Source organism: Acanthochromis polyacanthus, chromosome 13 (assembly GCF_021347895.1).
Source record: "Acanthochromis polyacanthus isolate Apoly-LR-REF ecotype Palm Island chromosome 13, KAUST_Apoly_ChrSc, whole genome shotgun sequence".
NCBI lineage: Eukaryota > Metazoa > Chordata > Actinopteri > Pomacentridae > Acanthochromis > Acanthochromis polyacanthus.
In genome coordinates this window covers 18,678,501-18,697,214 of record NC_067125.1, presented here as the reverse complement: position 1 = coordinate 18,697,214, position 18,714 = coordinate 18,678,501, and the positions used below count along the sequence as shown (strand labels likewise).

At 39.2% G+C, this 18,714-nt stretch overlaps 3 protein-coding genes across 3 annotated transcripts in view; 2 read left to right on the top strand and 1 right to left on the bottom strand.

Annotated features, from left to right (window-relative positions):
- The window catches only part of LOC127536903 (coiled-coil domain-containing protein 186-like), a 218,860-nt gene that overhangs the window by 55,414 nt on the left and 144,732 nt on the right, over window positions 1-18,714 (bottom strand). The gene's annotated exons all lie outside the window — the stretch shown is intronic.
- Window positions 581-3,460, top strand: folr (folate receptor). The gene is made up of 5 exons (XM_022200238.2): window positions 581-722; window positions 2,051-2,183; window positions 2,297-2,485; window positions 2,757-2,892; window positions 3,137-3,460. The coding sequence occupies exons 2-5, from the start codon at window positions 2,055-2,057 to the stop codon at window positions 3,409-3,411; spliced, it is 729 nt and encodes a 242-aa protein (XP_022055930.1). The 5' UTR covers window positions 581-722; window positions 2,051-2,054; the 3' UTR covers window positions 3,412-3,460.
- Window positions 13,115-18,714, top strand: part of inppl1a (inositol polyphosphate phosphatase-like 1a) — a 35,569-nt gene continuing 29,969 nt past the window's right edge. The window contains exon 1 of the mRNA XM_022200250.2: window positions 13,115-13,622. Within this exon, the coding sequence (XP_022055942.1) occupies window positions 13,441-13,622 (182 nt within the window). The 5' untranslated portion in view covers window positions 13,115-13,440. The remainder of the gene's footprint in view (window positions 13,623-18,714) is intronic.

Genomic DNA, 18,714 nt, shown 5'->3' with positions numbered 1-18,714 from the left:
GTATATATATATATATATATATATATATATATATATATATACACACATACACACACACACACTCACTCACTCACTCACTCACTCACTTCACTGTGTTAGTAATGTTTAGTGTGTCTGTTAAATCAGGAAATCCCCGGACACCTTTTCTTAACCACCACTCTTTTACTCTTTAACTCCTCTTATTCCTTTCTCAGGTCACGCTGCCCTTTCAGACCAAATATATCATCAAATATGCATGGCCTGTGTGAGAGACAGAATCAGTAGGACCTTGAGATAAGCCACATCTTACACTTACACACAGTAAAATGTGATAAAAACTAATCACACACACACACACACACACACACACACACACACACACACACACACACACACACACACACACACACACACACACACACACACACACACACACACACACACACACACACACACACACACACACACACACACACAAATATATGCAGCAGACTTTGGACTTGGACTTGGAAACTAATCAGTTTAGGGTACTGCAATTTTCTCATTTTACTTGCATTAAAAGGCAATCTTGTCACTTTTGACTCACATACTCGCACAGACATTCACACACACTCTCACTTCACATGCAGCCACAGATGTGTGTTTTGTAACTCTTGTTTAGTCTTGAGAAGTGTGCAAGAGGCGAGTGGAGAGACGGATTTGTCAGATCACTTCAAGAAGGAATCATCACAGAATCTAACAAGGTAAATTGAACTTGCTCATCACTAATTTTCCTAATTTGATTTGTATAATAAATTTAGATTTTCTTCACAAGAAATTAAATAGCTCACTCATCAGTATTGTCCACTGGATAGAAATATTTTCATTTGCTCAGTCAAATCAGTGGTGAGTGTATCTTTGATTGGTTACTTTTATATATACTCACTGATTGCTTCTAAAATGGATAAATAAGGGGGAAGAATGATTTTTCACTTTTATTAGTATGTGTTCCTGCTTTCTACTGAATTTTTATATTCAGAACAATAGGATTTGTGGTGGTGTCTTGTAGAGAATACAACTGTTCTCATGTTTACTCTTTGCCTCATAGAAATGAGAAAGTAAATGAAAGTCAAACTGTCCAAAGAGAACACAAATACACTTAAAACAGTAGTGTTTTTGGATAAAAGGAACTCATTGGGTTTCAGTATTATGTAGGGGTTACAGATATTGCATCAGTGCATGTGTCAGAACTTGAAGGAGTCATGTCTGCTGGTCTTCTGTCCGTTACATATCATGTCATGAACCCTTAATTGCTTTATTGCCCAATAGTTGAGTTGAAACCTGCTATAACAAGGTTAAAAGTGTTTTCTATCATATACGGACCTGGATGTGATTAAAAATTTAAACATTTGTCAATCATAAACTCTGTCATGCCTCTGAGGTATGCTTTAATAGCCATGCTGGATGACATTGCAATAAAGTGGGTGACGATCAGCAGTTCTGTTGCCTGTAAAACAAACCAAAAATGGAGAAATAGCTAAATCAGGACCCACACACTGACTAATGTTATGACTAATGCTATGTCTTTTACATTTTGACTTATTATTCCTGCATAGAAAATGCAGTCCCTCAGCATTTTATAGACTGATAAAAGTTTCTTTGAGGGTTTGAGTTGTTTTGTTCAAAGATGCCACATTAGCACACAGGAGTAACTGTGGGATAAAAATATATAAATAATGTTAAGAAATGAGTTTTTAAGCAGGTGTGTAAGGTTGTTGGCATGGTGAGTGTAACCACCAAAGGACATGCAGACACCATACGTACATTTTTAGAGCATTTCTGTTTTTGCCTGCTTGTACCAGCTCCAGTGAGATACCCAGCTCCTGTAAAAATTAAATTAAATTAAAAATAAACAGCTCCTTCCAATCCAGGAAATAACAAAATGGTATAAAAGTGGCTGAAGAGGACAAAATACTGGCATCCCTGTGACATGGTAGACTTTTAGTCTGTACTACTTGCCATATTTTTTTTGGTTTTGAATCATTTTATGAAGAACTTCTCACTGATTTGTGTCCATACCTCGTTCCTCTAGAGTCATGTGGGTTGTCTTGACCTTCCTGTTCGCCCTCTCCGGTGGCGCTCTGTCTCTGGATAAACTCAACATGTGTATGGACGCAAAACACCACAAAGAAGAGCCTGGCCCTGAGGGAAAACTGTACCTACAGGTGAGTGAAACAAATGATCTTAAAGATAGAATAAGACAAAAAATGGAATGCTTGAGAGTTCTTGTTTGACACTTGAATTATGATTGGTGTTATTTCCCTCTTTCTGTTTGCAGTGTGCTCCTTGGCGTGACAATGCATGCTGCAAGGCCAACACCACCGAAGAAGCCCACAATGATAACTCCTACCTCTACAACTTCAACTGGAATCACTGTGGAGCTATGAGCCCTCAGTGCAAGAAACATTTCATCCAGGACACTTGCTTTTATGAGTGCTCACCACACCTGGGACCCTGGATACAGCTGGTGTGTATTGTCCATGTGTTCTCTCGAGTCGCTCGTATTTGTGTTCTTGTAACACTAGATGGCAGCACAGGAAGCAAAATCTGCATATGCGCTTGTAGAATCAAGATTTTTTCCAGAAATTGTGTTTTGCTAAAGTTGAATTCGTGGACAACTTTCCAACTCACTTCACAAAACATAATGAACCTGTGAGGGCAGCAAGGTTATTTTTTAAAAATATATCTCTTGTGTTTTGAAATAATGGATCACATAAACAAACCAACTTTGTGTTCAGGCCGTTGAGAGCTGGCGTAAGGAGCGAATCTTGGATGTGCCTCTGTGTAAAGAGGACTGCGAAAGTTGGTGGGAAGACTGCAAGAATGATTATACCTGCAAGACTAACTGGCACAAGGGATGGGACTGGAGCTCAGGTAAGACACACACCAGGAAACACAGCGTAGACACTCAGATCAGTGGACACATACAGATCTGTTACTGAATGCAGCCACAGGAAACAAATTTAGCATTTTGCATACACATTTGCACACTTGCCTTACACAAAAACAAACATTGTTGACTTTATTCGCACAATACCATGCTCTCAGTCTTCCATTTCTCTGTTTTCATTGGTTGGTGGATAATTAATGCATTTGTTTTGTGTTTCTCCCCCCTCAGGTGTTAACCAGTGCCCTGCAGATACCAAGTGCCAGAAGTGGACTGAAGTTTTCCCAACGCCCAAATCCATGTGCGAACAAATTTGGTCCAAGTCGTACCTTTATACTACCCTCAGCAAAGACTCAGGCCGCTGCATGCAGCTCTGGTTCACCGGGCCAAACCCCAACAAGAAGGTAGCCGAGTACTACCTCAAAAATGCACAGCAACGCCAAAGCTTTGCCCTGACAACGACGCTCCTCCTGGCTGTCACATTCTCCTCTGTAATGATGAACTAAAATGATATCCTGTATCACTCCGGAGCTACCAATAAAACGGATAATGCTCCTCTGTCTTTGTGGTTTTATTGTCCTCCTTTCAGTCATTGAGCATTTCAGACAGTAAGAAATGTCTGGTTTGCATTCAACCAAACATATGCAGCAGATTAAATAAGACTGACAGGCATTTCACAAAAATATAAATCATGATCCAAACAACACAATAGTATTTTATATTGACAGCAAAAAAACTGAAAATCCATTTCAAAAGCTATGGAATTAAAATATACTAAACACCTTTGCTTATAGACTTTTAAAAGCTGGGACGACTGCTAATTAAACATATGTCTGCAAGATGAAAATTTCATGGCTTGCATAAAACTTTAAAGGTGCAAACATTATTTTTGCTGGATTGTGATGCCATAATAATCTTTGCATTTGCATCAGCCAAATATTCTGTTATTCAAACTCAATTTTTTGCATTAGTTTGTTTAGAATGAATTTCAAGCTGAGGTCTCTTCATGACATTGCGTTGATAACGACATTTTTCGTTTAGTCAGTCAGATAGCTATATAATACTGGAACAACATTATTTATTTATTCATTGGACAAGTTTAAAATGTGTGTTTATAATAACAATAATTAAGTACATAACACTTAAATACTTCTTTTGAATAACTTGAAAAGACTACTTGAAGCAACTTAATTTTCTTATGAGTAATTAACTAAAAAACTTATGTTTGAGCTACCAGTTATATGCAGGTTGTAATTACACTCAGAAATATAAATGCAACACTTTTTTTTTCTCCCATTTTTTTATGAGATGAACTCAAAGATCTAAAACTTTTTCCACATACACAATATCACCATTTCTCTCAAATATTGTTCACAAATCTGTCTAAATCTGTGATAGTGAGCACTTCTCCTTTGCTGAGATAATCCATCCACCTCACAGGTGTGCCATATCAAGATGCTGATTAGACACCATGATTAGTGCACAGGTGTGCCTTAGACTGCCCACAATAAAAGGCCACTCTGAAAGGTGGAGTTTTGTTTTATTGCGGGGGGTCTGGGGACTCAGAAAACCAGTCAGTATCTGGTGTGACCACCATTTGCCTCATGCATAGAGTTGATCAGGTTGTTGATTGTGGCCTGTGGAATGTTGGTCCACTCCTCTTCAATGGCTGTGCGAAGTTGCTGGATATTGGCGGGAACTGGTACACGCTGTCATATACGCCGTTCCAGAGCATCCCAAACATGCTCAATGGGTGACATTGAGTATCCTGGCCATGCAAGAACTGGGACATTTTCAACTCCTTCAGATCCTTGCAACATGGGTCCGTGCATTATCCTGCTGCAACATGAGGTGATGTTCTTGGATGTATGGCACAACAATAGGCCTCAGGATCTCGTCACGGTATCTCTGTGCATTCAAAATGCCATCAATAAAACGCACCTGTGTTCTTCGTCCATAACAGACGCTTGCCCATACCATAATCCCGCCGCCACCATGGGCCACTCCATCCACAACATTGACATCAGAAAACCGCTCACCCACACGACGCCACACATGTTGTCTGCCATCTGCCCTGAACAGTGTAAACTGGGATTCATCCGTGAAGAGAACACCTCTCCAACGTGCCAGATGCCATCGAATGTGAGCATTTGCCCACTCAAGTCGGTTACGACGACGAACTGGAGTCAGGTCGAGACCCCGATGAGGACGACGAGCATGCAGATGAGCTTCCCTGAGACGGTTTCTGACAGTTTGTGCAGAAATTCTTCGGTTATGCAAATCGATTGTTTCAGCAGCTCTCCGAGTGACTGGTCTCAGACCATCTTGGAGGTGAACATGCTGGATGTGGAGGTCCTGGGCTGGTGTGGTTACACGTGGTCAGCGGTTGTGAGGCTGGTCGGATGTACTGCCAAATTCTCTGAAACGCCTTTAGAGACGGCTTATGGTAGAGAAATGAACATTCAATACACGAACAGCAGCTCTGGTTGACATTCCTGCTGTTAGCATGCCAATTGCACGCTCCCTCAAATCTTGCCACATTTGTGACATTGCGCTGTGTGATAAAACTGCACCTTTCAGAGTGGCCTTTTATTGTGAGCAGTCTAAGGCACACCTGTGCACTAATCATGGTGTCTAATCAGCATCGTGATATGGCACACCTGTGAGGTGGGATGGATTATCTCAGCAAAGAAGAAGTGCTCACTATCACTATCAGATTTAGACAGATTTGTGAACAATATTTGAGAGAAATGGTGATATTGTGTATGTGGAAAATGTTTTAGATCTTTGAGTTCATCTCATAAAAAATGGGAGCAAAAACAAAAGTGTTGCATTTATATTTTTGTTGAGTGTATCAAAATGTCTGATTGTAGAGAACGAGCTAATTCCCCTAACACGATGTAAGTTGTTGGTTGAACATAATTGCATTAGAAGTTGTCATAACTGAAAAAAAGGTGATGCAAACTATTGTGTTAATTTCTTTGTTGAACCCAAATATTATTTTTTGGAGTGTATAACAGTGAGCCATCATTTAGGGAACACTTATATCTGCCATGCATGTGTATTAAAGCTACAATAATATGCTATAAAGCATTATAAAGGAATTTAGTCAAATCAACCCATCTTTTCTAATTATTTTAAATAAAGATGTGACTTTTGTTCATCTCTAGTTAACTGAACTTAAAATGTCAGGATGCATTGTAAGTTAAAAATCCACAGAAACACGTAATTTATTGAAATTTAAGAGAACAGACATGATGGAAACTTGCTATATCTTTGGTAAATCACGTTATAGTTGTTTATTTTCATAACTTTTCTCACCATGACAAAAATGAGTATTGAATTCAGTCCCAACATCTGCAGATTTATAATCAGTCTCAGTAAAACTGGGAGCTGCTTCACAGATTGTCTTTGTCCTGACTGTGGTAAAAATCAAAAAATTGTTTCGACATCGGAGGCTTTAAGTTCTCAAAGTTAAATGAAGATGAGTGCAAGCCAAGGCCTTCAGTAACCATAGACTGAAGATTAGGCTGTCAATGTGTTTAACTGATTCAGCTTATTATCTTATATCTTAAGTACAGCGACAGACTGATGACCTGTCCCGAGTGTCGCCTGCTTTCACCCTGAAGAGGCAGGAATAGGCTCCATACCCCTCTGGGATCCTAAGACTCCCTAACACATGTGGACTGACTTTATTGACATTTTGGTTTAAAGGAGCAACTGTCAACTCTCCTTTTGGAAACATGCCATTTATTGCTTTCTTTTCTGAGGAAAAAAAAAAACAAACAAGAAAGTAAAACAGTATCCACACACAAAAGAACAAAGATATGATTTCATTGCCAAAATCAAGGCAGCACAGTAATTCTTTGTCTTCAAAAATGCAGTAGATTCAAAATCTGTATGCATAAGGAAAATAAAACAAAAATAAACCTGTGCATCTGGACAAGCTATGAAGGGACATGCCACACAGTGTACTACTGCATGGCTCTTGGATGCCATTTCTCTGTAAGTGCAGACTGTGCATCAGCTTAATAACCCCTTCATAACCTCAACCACCAGTGGGGAAACTGTAAAACTGACCCCAGATCTGCACTGAGGAAAAATGTTCCTCCACACTGGGCCCCGGTGATCACACCATCACATGGCCACGCAGGGCCAGCTAGTGGTTAGCAGGCTCTGTTGCCTGGTAATTATGGGGTTCCAGTCCCCTGAGTGAGTGTGTGTTTGTGACAGAGAGAGAGAAAAGGAAAGGAAAAGAGTGTGCTAAATGTCTCTGACTCCCTGCCTGTCAGTGTTGATTCAACTCTTTGTGGGAAAGTGTGTGTGATTGTGAGGAGCATGTGTCAGTTGTCATTGGTTAACTGGTGTTTCTACAGGAGGGCCTTGGCTGATCAGAGCCACGTCTGAGATATTTACGTATTTAGCAACTTTTGAACACTTTGTACTTTTATAATCAAAACATGATATGATCAATCTAGTCATGTTTAAAGACATGACTCATGCAGTCAACAGTATTGTCGTGTTTTGACAGTGTGGCTTTACTTGCTGACCAACACCGGATGTGTGAAAGTGTTCTTGAGGCTGATAATAACATCCTTCCTGATGACAACTCTGTATGATTCTGCATTTAAAGTTCAGCTTGCGTACCTTAACCGAGTCTTTCTAGCCTTTTCTCTCTGCATAAACTACCTGCACCAAGCTTCCAGACACCAACAGGAGCGGCATTGCATGGTAGTAGTGGAGAAGAAATGCAGATGCAATGTAGAAATCAGAATCAGAAATGTTTTACTGATCTCCATGGAGAAAATTCTTGTGTCGCAACTGCTCCGATTCTTATCTTAGAGATTTAAACAGGAAATAAGACAAGCAGAAGTGGAAAGATATCTCCTAAAATAAAAACATCAATTAAAAAAAAAAGTATAATCCTAAAATCTGAAAATGTGTTGTGCTAAGAAAATAAAAGGAGACAGTGGAATGCACACAATGCTTGCTAGAAAAATATATTCAGGATAAAACTTACCCTTTGTTTAAACGAAAGAAGGCATTTGAAAATCTCTGAACAAATTATACATTTTGTCAATTTTTGAAGTAAAAGAGTATTGCAACATGAAATAACTGTAACTTTCAGTTTCATGAATTTAAAAAACCCAACAGAGCCGATAAATTCACTGACTGGGCTTGCCTAACCGACTGCCCGAATAGAAGCTAATTGATGCCTACAAAGCAGAGGAAGGCTATAAAAGATATGTGAGCATTTCCAGCTTGCAATTTCCACTGTCTGAAATGTCATTAAGGAACAGCAGCTGAGGGAACTGTGGAAGTCGTGACAAGAAGCACTTGAAATGGAGCAACGTTTGACGACAAGAATACGTTTGTCAACTGTTGAGCAGAGAAATCATGAAAGTGAGTCTGAGAAGAGGCTGTGGTTTCGGAGATCCAAAACAGACCTCAAACTCCACCATGAACGACTTCAAGAAAGACATTCTCAGATATAATTGCTGCTTCCACGTTGACGTGAACAATGTTTATGAGTCAGAAACTTTGACACAATGTGTTCAAAGTCATCTGATTCTGGTATATGGTGGCCTCAATTGTTCTAAAGCAAACTTTTCACCAAAAACAAACAAAAACAAAAAACAAAACAAAAACCCACCTCAACATGACCAGTCCTTTTCGCATAACTTACAAAATACAAACAATAACAGATTTCTAAGAATTTGGGCTTCTGTTGTATATCCATCCAGCATTTTTGTTTCTGGGTGTTTAATTGGCATAAATGGTTTGTTGTGCAGTTTGAGTGGAACATTAAAAGAATGGCAGCGGACAATTTTGGTGAGATGTAAAACTTGAAAAAAAATTGCTCAGATGTTTTGATTCTGATTAGAGATCTTACAACAAACCCTTATGATATGTGCAGACAGACATTCAGCAATCAGGAGAACTTTTAACCATTGTTAAACCACATACTTTAACAGTCTTTTACAGTCAGCTCGCTCACACACAGACATGCAGTGTGATGCCATAACCAGAAATAGCGCTGGGATGGCTGCTGTCCCTGTGGCTATTAATATGCAGCTTCTCTGAGGTCATTGGCAACACACACCACCGACAGCCCAACTATCACCCCTCTCTGTCTCTTTATGCCTGCCTCTTTTGCTTTGTAAGGAATGTGTGTGTGTGTCCATACCACATTTTAGGAGTCAGACTTTTTGTGGGCAGGAAAAAAAGCAGACTGAATCAGAAAAATGAGCGATGAGCTCTAAATGCTGGGTCGCCTGCTTCCTGTGGTTTGCCAGTCTGGCCTCTAGGTGGACAGTTACACCTTGTGGCAGTGTGTGTGCATGTGATCGTGTGTGGTCTGAAAAAGAAACGGATTGTGCAACTGGATTGGAGTCTGCGTTGAGAAATTACCAGCTGATTTTCAGAGAGGAAAGCCCTCTTGCATGAGTAAAGGCTTTGACCGTATAGCCTCTAACTTAGAGCCATGATATATGGGTAAGACGATGTAGTTTACGTCACACTAGTAGATTTTTAACTATCAGGAAGAAAATGGCTTTAAATCAAAACATTAAATCCTGTGAGTGTCCTTAAGAAATTTGAGCCCCTTCAAAAGGAATATTAAAGAACGTTTGGAGATTGATACAACAAAGAAGAAGTCATCTGAAATAAACTGTTTTAATACTTGAACAATATTCAAAGTGTTACAAAAATAAAGTAAAAGCAGTATTATGACAAAAAATGTACTTGATGTACCACAAGAAAAAGAATTCACAATAAGAAGCAGCTCAACACTATGAAGTGTTACATTATTGCACATTATATTACTGAAGGTATACATACGTTAAGGTGTACAAAGACCTTTAATAATGTAGTTTGTCAACACTCTATTATATTTTATTTGTTGATCATATATTTTGCATGTAAAGTCTGGACCTGCAGAGTACCTACTAATTAAACCAGGTAGTTAGTTGAGTAAAATTCAATATTTCTTTTCTAAATGGAGAAAAAGTGAAAGTTGCATAAAAATGACTTCAATCAAACTTTGACAGCAGATAAATAAACATAGCTGCTTTCCATCCTTATTTATTCCACCTGTTCTCTCCTTTTATCTAAATATCCATGACTGTACACTGTTACACACTACTGTACAAATATAGACAACAGTACTGTACAATCTTTCCAAACTACATTTTAATGCTGTTACATCGGATGTTTTTGTTCACCCTCCTTCCTAGAAACTAACAAAAATAAAAATAAAAAATGCCATCATACTGAGAAATTAAAATTGTGAAATTGGTTACTTAATGTGAGAGTTAGGTTTAATTTATAGTAATTTGGCATAATTCTAGTAAGAATGTGGTGGCGCACAAGGGAGCATTCACAGATGTCAGAATTATACCTCTGTTCTGGGTCATAAAGATTTAAGACACATTGGTATTTACTAGATATGTCTGCATCTTACAATTTAAAAATATATAATTTTTAACTTTTACATTTTAAAAAGGAAAATGTTAGAATTTACAGGTAACTACTGTTATGGTTAGTACTGATTACTTGGAAGAATATAAACCTCACAATAAAGTCCAAGAATAACACTTTAAAAGTGCAGAAGAATAATGGCAACCACAAGTACTGGTATCTTAACTTTACAGGAACATTTGTAAAAGAGCATCAGTCCTACACGCGGAAATCTGCCGCTTCATAGTAGGCATCCAAAGAAAAACACCAACTAACACACACAGGGCAGAGTTAGACTGTTACCCACTGATTATTTACACTAAAAAAACAACACTTCAAGATTTTAGTCACTACAAACCCAGGGCCTGAACCCAGAGAATTACTGATCAGATAACATTCAACACTGATCAACCTCAGAGCAACTCTCCAACCACCAACCACAGTTAACTACATTATTATATTTAAAAAAGATGCTTATCTATAACACTGGAGGAATCAAACTCCATGTCCATCTGGCCTTAAAACATGAATAGAAATTAGCAGAATATCTTTTTTTACTGTCAGAGATGCAAAGCAGAGACAGATCTTCTCCAAATACTGACTCAGAGACCAAAGTTTTGCTACAAAGTAAAGACTAAACATAAAGTTAGGGCTACCAAGTGAAGAATCTGTCATCATTGCATGAAAGGTGAGGTGCAGACGAAAATACACTTACTCTCAAAATCTTACCTTGTGTCATTTTGATCAGCACAGACTTGGTACCTATGTATAATATTAGCTATACTGTCAGATTCTGTTTTTGCTCCTTCTTTAGATGCGACAGAAATGGTAGACAACATATCAGAAATAACTTTTGATTCATTGCTTGTCCACTAAACTGTTAAAGACTCACCCAGTCATCTTCAAAGTATATGGAATAAGGTCTCAGGGCTGATGGGGTTTGATCCTTATTTAAATAGAGCCTCCAGCATCTGCATGAATCCGAAGCTGAATATTAATTAAAAGCATTTTTCTGGAAAGAGTGGGCAGACAAAGGAATTTTTGCATTGGAAAATCTATATAATGATAACTCACTTCATTCGTTTGATGACCTAAAGCATAAATATAACTTACCTAAAACACAATTCTGGAGGTATCTTCAATTACGTCATTTAGTGCAACAGACTTTTGGGCTACACTCCCCAAGGTCAGCAGAAGAATTGAACAGGGTTCTTGAGATAATGGGAAAAGGTTATGAAATGGCTAAATGCTATAAGATTTTGATGGAATATGGAAGAGATGGAAGTATCTCCTCACTTAGAATAGCCTGGAAAAGAGATCTGGAGGTTTCTGTTAATGAAGAGAACTGGGCTAAGATATGTGGCAACTCCCAAAAGATGTCAAGAGACCTGAGGGTGAGGCTTATTCAATTTAAAATACTACATGGATTTTATTGGACACCGAGTAGGCTTTTTAGATTTGGTCTGAAGGATATAGCAGCCTGCTGGAAGTGTGGTAGGGATGAAGGTACACTGATACATGTGTGATGGTCATGCACCAAGATCAGACAGTATTGGAAGAAGATTCATATTTACATCATTAATGTTATCAAAAGGCAATTTGTAGTCTGTCTAGCACTTCATGTTTTGGGGGACTGTATAGTGATGTATTGTTTTCCACAACCAATGAAACACTGGACACAAACTGTTACCATGATTGGTCGACAGATCATCCTCAGAAACTGGAAGAAACCTAGAGAACCTTCTTTTCAGGATTGGATGATTGAATTGGGCAGAGCTGCTGCTTATGAGAGAATGTCATACAGGATACTGGACAGAACAGAAAACTATTACCTAAAGTGGGGCATGTACCTCAACAGTATCCAGATGTCACAGTAAAGATCGGGCTCATGCGCAAAGATGTCAATGAACCAGATGTATTTTCTTTTGTTCTGTTTGCTTTATTATTCACCCAGCTTACTCACTATTGGTACTGCCTTCCATAATAGGCTGAAATGAAAATCACCTCTGTGAGTGATGGATCCTTCTTGGTTGTGGCTGAGTGGGATGTGGGTGTTTGGGTGTTGATGGTTTGTGCGTTGATTAACATGTTTGTTGATTCTAAAATCAAAAAATATTAAATACTACAAGTCATAAAAATAGTTTGATGATTGGCAGTTAATTTAGAGTTCATGGGTCAAGGACAAAAGTTATAGGTTTACTGAATATCTCTATTATCAGTGATATTTAAATTCCTGACAAAACTACATCAAATCATTAAACAGCAGAGTTACTTATAGGCTACAGTGGCAAGGAATTAATCAGGGGGAGTTCAATCTTAAACCAAATAAACTGTTGGTTACTTTTGTAGCATCAATATGTAACATCAACTTATCTCAAAAATTCTTCCCAAGGACTCAGTGCTATTAAAAGATAAGTATGAAAACTGAAACTAAAACATACTATCCAGCTGTCAGCAGGAGTATTATTAGGGGGTATCTTGCTCTGTTTGAGCCTACAATGCCTCTGGTGCTTTGGCATATAGTTAAAATCATATTCCTGACAATGAAACATATAAAATAGAATCAAGTTGAATTCTAACCATCCCTCTCTATTTGTCTGTCAAAACAGCTACAGTTAGCAATAACAGGAAACATGCTTTAGTTGACTGTGTCTCTCAAATAACGCGTCTCTATATAAATCCCTCAATATCCTGTTTTATTTTGAAAATCCCAACAGTAAGCACTTCATGCGCACAACACGGCGGCCTTGACGAGGCTCGTCCCCGCTGCTGCTGCCCGGTCTCCAGTGTGGATTTACATACTCTGATTTCCGTGGGACTGGGAAACGAGAGAGGAGGGTGGCGAGCCTTTCAGGAACTGAGGGAACAGCCGCAAATAGCGTAACTTATCAAATTTACAACTTGTAGCCTCGACCGTCGGTTCCCCGGTGAACTCCCGACCCTCCGCCGGAGTAACGTTCACTTTTCTCGCGGCTCTCCGCTGCTCTCTCTCAGGATTCTTTCACTAAGTCTGGAGGAGGTTTTTCGGAGGAGACGGAAAGCAGTTTGAGTTTAACCCGGTTTGAAGGGCTGTGGCCATGGCCGGGGGTGGCGGCAGCGGTGGTGGGGTTTCTCCGTTGGGGCCCGCGCCGCCGATGTGGTATCACCGGGACCTGAGTCGAGCTGCGGCCGAGGAGCTGCTCGCCCGGGCCGGGAGAGACGGCAGCTTCCTGGTGCGGGACAGTGAGAGTGTCAACGGGGCTTACGCTTTGTGTGTACTGTAAGTAACTCCATCGGCCTCCCCGTGCTTTGTTTTTAGCGTAAACTTCTTTAAATCTAGCACACATGCCTCCGGGGAGTGTTTGTGTTGTGTCTGAGGCACAGTCTGTTCTGTTACTGGCTTTTAGGAGTTCTGCACAAACTTTTCTGCACCAAACGAAGTGATGAAACTGCAGCTGAAGGCTGTTAGAAACTGTTTAAAATGTTTCTGTTGGACGCGTTTGTTTACTTTATCCTCTAGTGTGTGTTGCTTTTCAGAAAACAGCAAGATTTCCTCATTGGACGGCCACTACAATCCATTAGTCATTTAGAAACTCAGGCTGTAGGTTTACATCAAAGGCCAGCAGAATATTTATTATGGACTATATATTAATACGCTGTAAACATATGTAAACATTGCACTATTTTCTGTTAGATTTATAATGTGAGAACTCAGTGTTGATGGATAAAGGGTCATTCAAGACTCAGAAGAGATGAGGATGGACTGTATATGAGCAATGCATTGATTGCTCATTATTTATACAGCCTTGTTCATTTCAAAGTGCTTTCCAGGTTACTGACAAGTTGCTGGTGAGTCAGTTCTTGTGTAAACAGGAAAACAATGTGAGAGCAACACACACAAGAAATAAAAATGGAGAAAGTAGCCAATAATAAAAAAGATATTTCCAGGAAGAATTGCAATTTAACAACTCGATAAAAGGCAGCAACGTATAGATTTGTTAACAGATGTAATCCAGCTGTTGAAGGCTGTGTTTGAAAGTGTTGAAAAAGGCTTCTGCCCAAACCCATTTGTTTACTTTCTCCTGGAAGGCCGTGAGTGGGAGAAAGAGACTGTCTGTCTGCTCAGCAGTGAAACTCCAGCATGGCACACAATTTTAAGGCTGTCCCTGTCTGTCTTGTGTCTGATGTGGTTGCCTGCAGCGCCGTTTTTACGGGGCACTCAGCTACAATCAGCCTGCGGGTTGCGAGCAGTGGCATTAAACTGAATGGAGGTAAATATAAGCATCTATGGGCTGGTGAAGCTTTGCTGATGTCTTAATTTAAGGCTCATGCAGGATCAGCGCAGTGGTAAAGCAGTAGGCTTGGTCGAGGAGTTACTGTCTTCTCACACAGTATATCATAAAATGACAACACCAGAAAAAGGTTCTGTTTAGAGGGAGTTAGAGGGCATGGCGTCCTCTTTGCTAAAATAAACGATGAAGCGCCCACCCTCCATTACACAAGGGAGACTTTGCCATGACTAACAAGTAACTCAGACAGCGTTGCTATCAGCAGAATTGTGTTAAGTGAAAGAAATAATCTTGTATGTTTCGTCTGGACACCTGACAAGTAGATGATGAAGTTTCAGTACAGATAGGGCTGTCATTGTTACGCACATTTGACAATGACTCAAGGAATTCAAGTGAACCATGGAAAAGAAATGTTAAACCTGTAAAAGTACACGCTGATAAACAGATGCACAGACTACAGATTGCACAGAGACAGGAAATTAAAGGCCCATGCCATGTGACATAGCACTCTGACATTGACTCGACCTACATCCCCTATCTGATAGTTTCCCTCATGCTGAGTTTAATGTGTGGGTGTGTTTACACATGCACACCAAGCAGTACATAATGCATGTACTGTATATTTGTGTGAATTAGCAAACAGGTCACCTGCACTTTTATAGAGCTGAAACAGTCAAATAATTGATTTGTGGATCAAAAGAGAATTAATTAACTACCTTAGTTGTCACATTTTTCAAGCAACAATGCTGACTTATTGCTGCCTTCATCTGCAAACTGGGTATTTTTGGCCTTTGGATCTTCTTTTGCTCTTGGAAAATGTAGCTACATAATACACTATTTTGTTCTCTTAACTCTCTGTCATGTAAAATAATTACTGCATGCCTACTCCCCTTTTGAAAACATACAGTGGCCCGCTGTCTACGTGATCACTGGCCTTTTAAACTATACAGTCAAGATTAAATGGTGGTGATGATGCCCATTTTTCATTCATTGCTGGATGCACTAGTCACTCGATTGGTCACTCTATGACCAACAGCATTCCTTACATCCATGCATCATCTGTTTCTGGATACTTTCCCGCCTCTCCCTTCCTGTCCCCTTTCACCTTTCACACCATGGACTTCGAGTTTCCTTCATATTAGCTCAACCATGTCCTGAACAGATTTCAGATAAAATGTGCTTCACAAACAGTGTTGCAGCTTTTTACTCCCAAACTTTTGCCTCCACATACAAAAAGTAACATCGTAACATTCACCCTTTTAAATAAATTACTTTCACTGCAAGAATGCCCTCTAAATATCATTGGGTATTCTTTTTTTTCTTACTTTATAGCAGCCATAGAGCAGTTTTAAGGTGCTACCATCGACTGAATCTGCCCTAATCTTCAAAGGTGAACATTTCATTATTGCCCTCATGCAGTAGACCCATCATTTCCTTCTTTTGTGATTATAGGAAGTAGTGGTGGTATGATTTGTGATCCATTCAGTTGACTCAGATTTACAAATATAGAATGGGAGAAGAAAGAAATTTGTTTTAAAATGTGTTGTAACAGTCACTCAGAAATCCAGATTTAAGGCTGAAGTTAAATAAGTAAGATTAGGAGGAAATTATGTAGTTTAGTTACCTTTAAAGAAGATTATATAAGCCTTTCTGGAACCAATTTACTATGCATTGAACTATTTTCTGTTGGTTTTGTAATGTGAGTAATGAATGTTTTTAGATAAACACAAAAATTGTGAGAAAAAAGTAATAAAATGAAATAGATAAAGTGCATCAACAAATAAAATCGATGAGAAGGAACAGAACATTTTAGAACACAACAAGCAGTGGATGTCAAAGTTTTTCTCCTTCTTACTCCTCAGCCACAGGTCATGAGGACCAGTCCTGCTACATTTGCATTTGCATGAAACAAGATACAGCAGCTTAATAATGTTTATGAGAACGGGGATGGCCCAGTGTCACCCAACAAGCCGTGAAGCTAAGGAGGAAAAGATTATATGGTCAGGCAACACATCTATTTGTCACCTTTGCCAGCTTTGGGTAATATTGCTGTGTTAAAAAAAAAAGAACAAGCATTTCCAGGAAGTACAATCTGAATCATCAGAGGGGTGAAAATGTTTCAACTACTGAATGGCACAGTGTTTTTAGTCACAGGCCCCGTGTGACGTCCTGTTGGCTTAGAGCTAATGTGTATGGCAAGTCCTCTTCATTGTTTCCTTTGTCTCACAAACTCCTGAGAGCTACACTGCCCACTACCCTGTGTGTGTGTCACTGTACTAGTTTCTTTAAGGTTTAAGATAAATTTAGATAAACTGCTTTATGGCTTTATGTCTTCATTAGCCAGTGAAGTTACACATGTCCTGTGTTGTGAGCAACATATTCACACAGTATTGACGTTGTAGCACTCAAAAGCATGACAACATGTTTTAGACTTCACATTTTAGGTGTTTCCCAAAGCTTTCTGGTAGCTCGTTGTATGCTGGCATGTTATATTGTTCGCTGTACCCTTGTCTGTTCTGTCATTGTGTTCTTTACTGCTCTACTGTGTTGCTTTAATTTTGCTTTAATGCTATATCAATAAGTCACACAGTTGTTTAAAGTTCCAGTTAAAACTAGAATTGCTGCCTCTTAGCCAACCAGTCTGTCCAGATTCATATAAGTAATGAAGACTTTTAAGTGTGTAAGTTCATTGAGAGAAACAAAAATCATAGTCAGATTACTCCTATGTGTTTACATGCTTGGTCAATGAAGCAGATCCTCCTAGCCACAACAATAGGCGGTGCTTCAAATGCAAGTGTCGCCAAGAAAGAAGCTACAAATTGTTAGAGGTGAATCATTCGCACAGATTTTCAAGCCAGCCGCACAGAAGATCTATGCAATCATCACAGTTTACAGGTGGCCACCCAGCATTCATGTCACCAATTTAGTGTCTGACCAAATGTGAAATACGGTTACAGTCTCTCTTTCTGTTCCTGAACTATGGTGTTGAATATTGGTGAGGAACGTTACGATGTCCCAGTGAAGCTCACCTTTGACCCTTTTAGGTATAGAATGTCATTACTTTGTCATTTTATTATTCTAGATATTTGTGTGGAATTTAGTCGTAATTAGCATAGGAATTTTTGAGTTATGACTGAAATATGTTTTATGAGGTTACAGTGGCCAAAATCTAATCAGTTCATCTTTGACTCCAAGTAAATGTTTGCTCCACATTTGAAAAATTCCCTCAAGGCTAATAAACTGGTTGAGAGAATGAGGCGTATGGAGATGCACTACATGAACAGCCTGAAAAAACAGTGCCTCGGGCTATGACAGTTGCTGGCAGAGAGAAATTAACAAAAAAAAAAAAAGAGTAAACATTATAGTATTTTGAGTGTTTTTCCTTTTTGCAGTGAAGGGGAAACCATACATGTACTGCATTGTATTTCTAGTGAATGCTTTAAGATTGTTTCCCTCCATGGTTTAAACTTAGCACACAGTTACATCAATGTTATGATTTCGAAGACTAGCTCATTAGAATAGACTATCTCAGTTTAACTGCATAAACTGATTGAGTGCTTGACTTTTTCAAGCACTTGCCCATTAATAGTACACATGCTACAATGGGGCTTTTTGTTTGTTTGTCTGTTTTTTAAAATCTGAATATGCCTACCAGACATGGCTTTTTGAGTTTGCCCTTGTGACTTACATACAGGCACATGTGTGCTTCCTTTTTGGAGGCTTGAGTGTTTCGGAAGTGTTTCCAGTCTTATTGTTGGACTGACTCCTGGGTCTGTCTTTAGGCCTTTGCCTTTCACTTCCTCTTAGTGGACATTTCAGTCTGCAGACTTTGGGGTTTGCCATGTCTGCATGCGAGTTTAAATGCTCAGACTTTTGTGGGAACTGAAAGTGACCGGGTTGACCAGCTTGCTATTTGACAATGAGAAGATCGACACTTACGTTATCAGTTTCTGTTGAGTGTGTTTATAATTACGTGCTACCAATGATGCAGAAAAAGCATGTGGAGTTATGTGAAATAGATAAAGTGCATCAACACTTTATGAGAACGGGGATGGTGTCTCAGAAGAACTTTTCCACACTGAA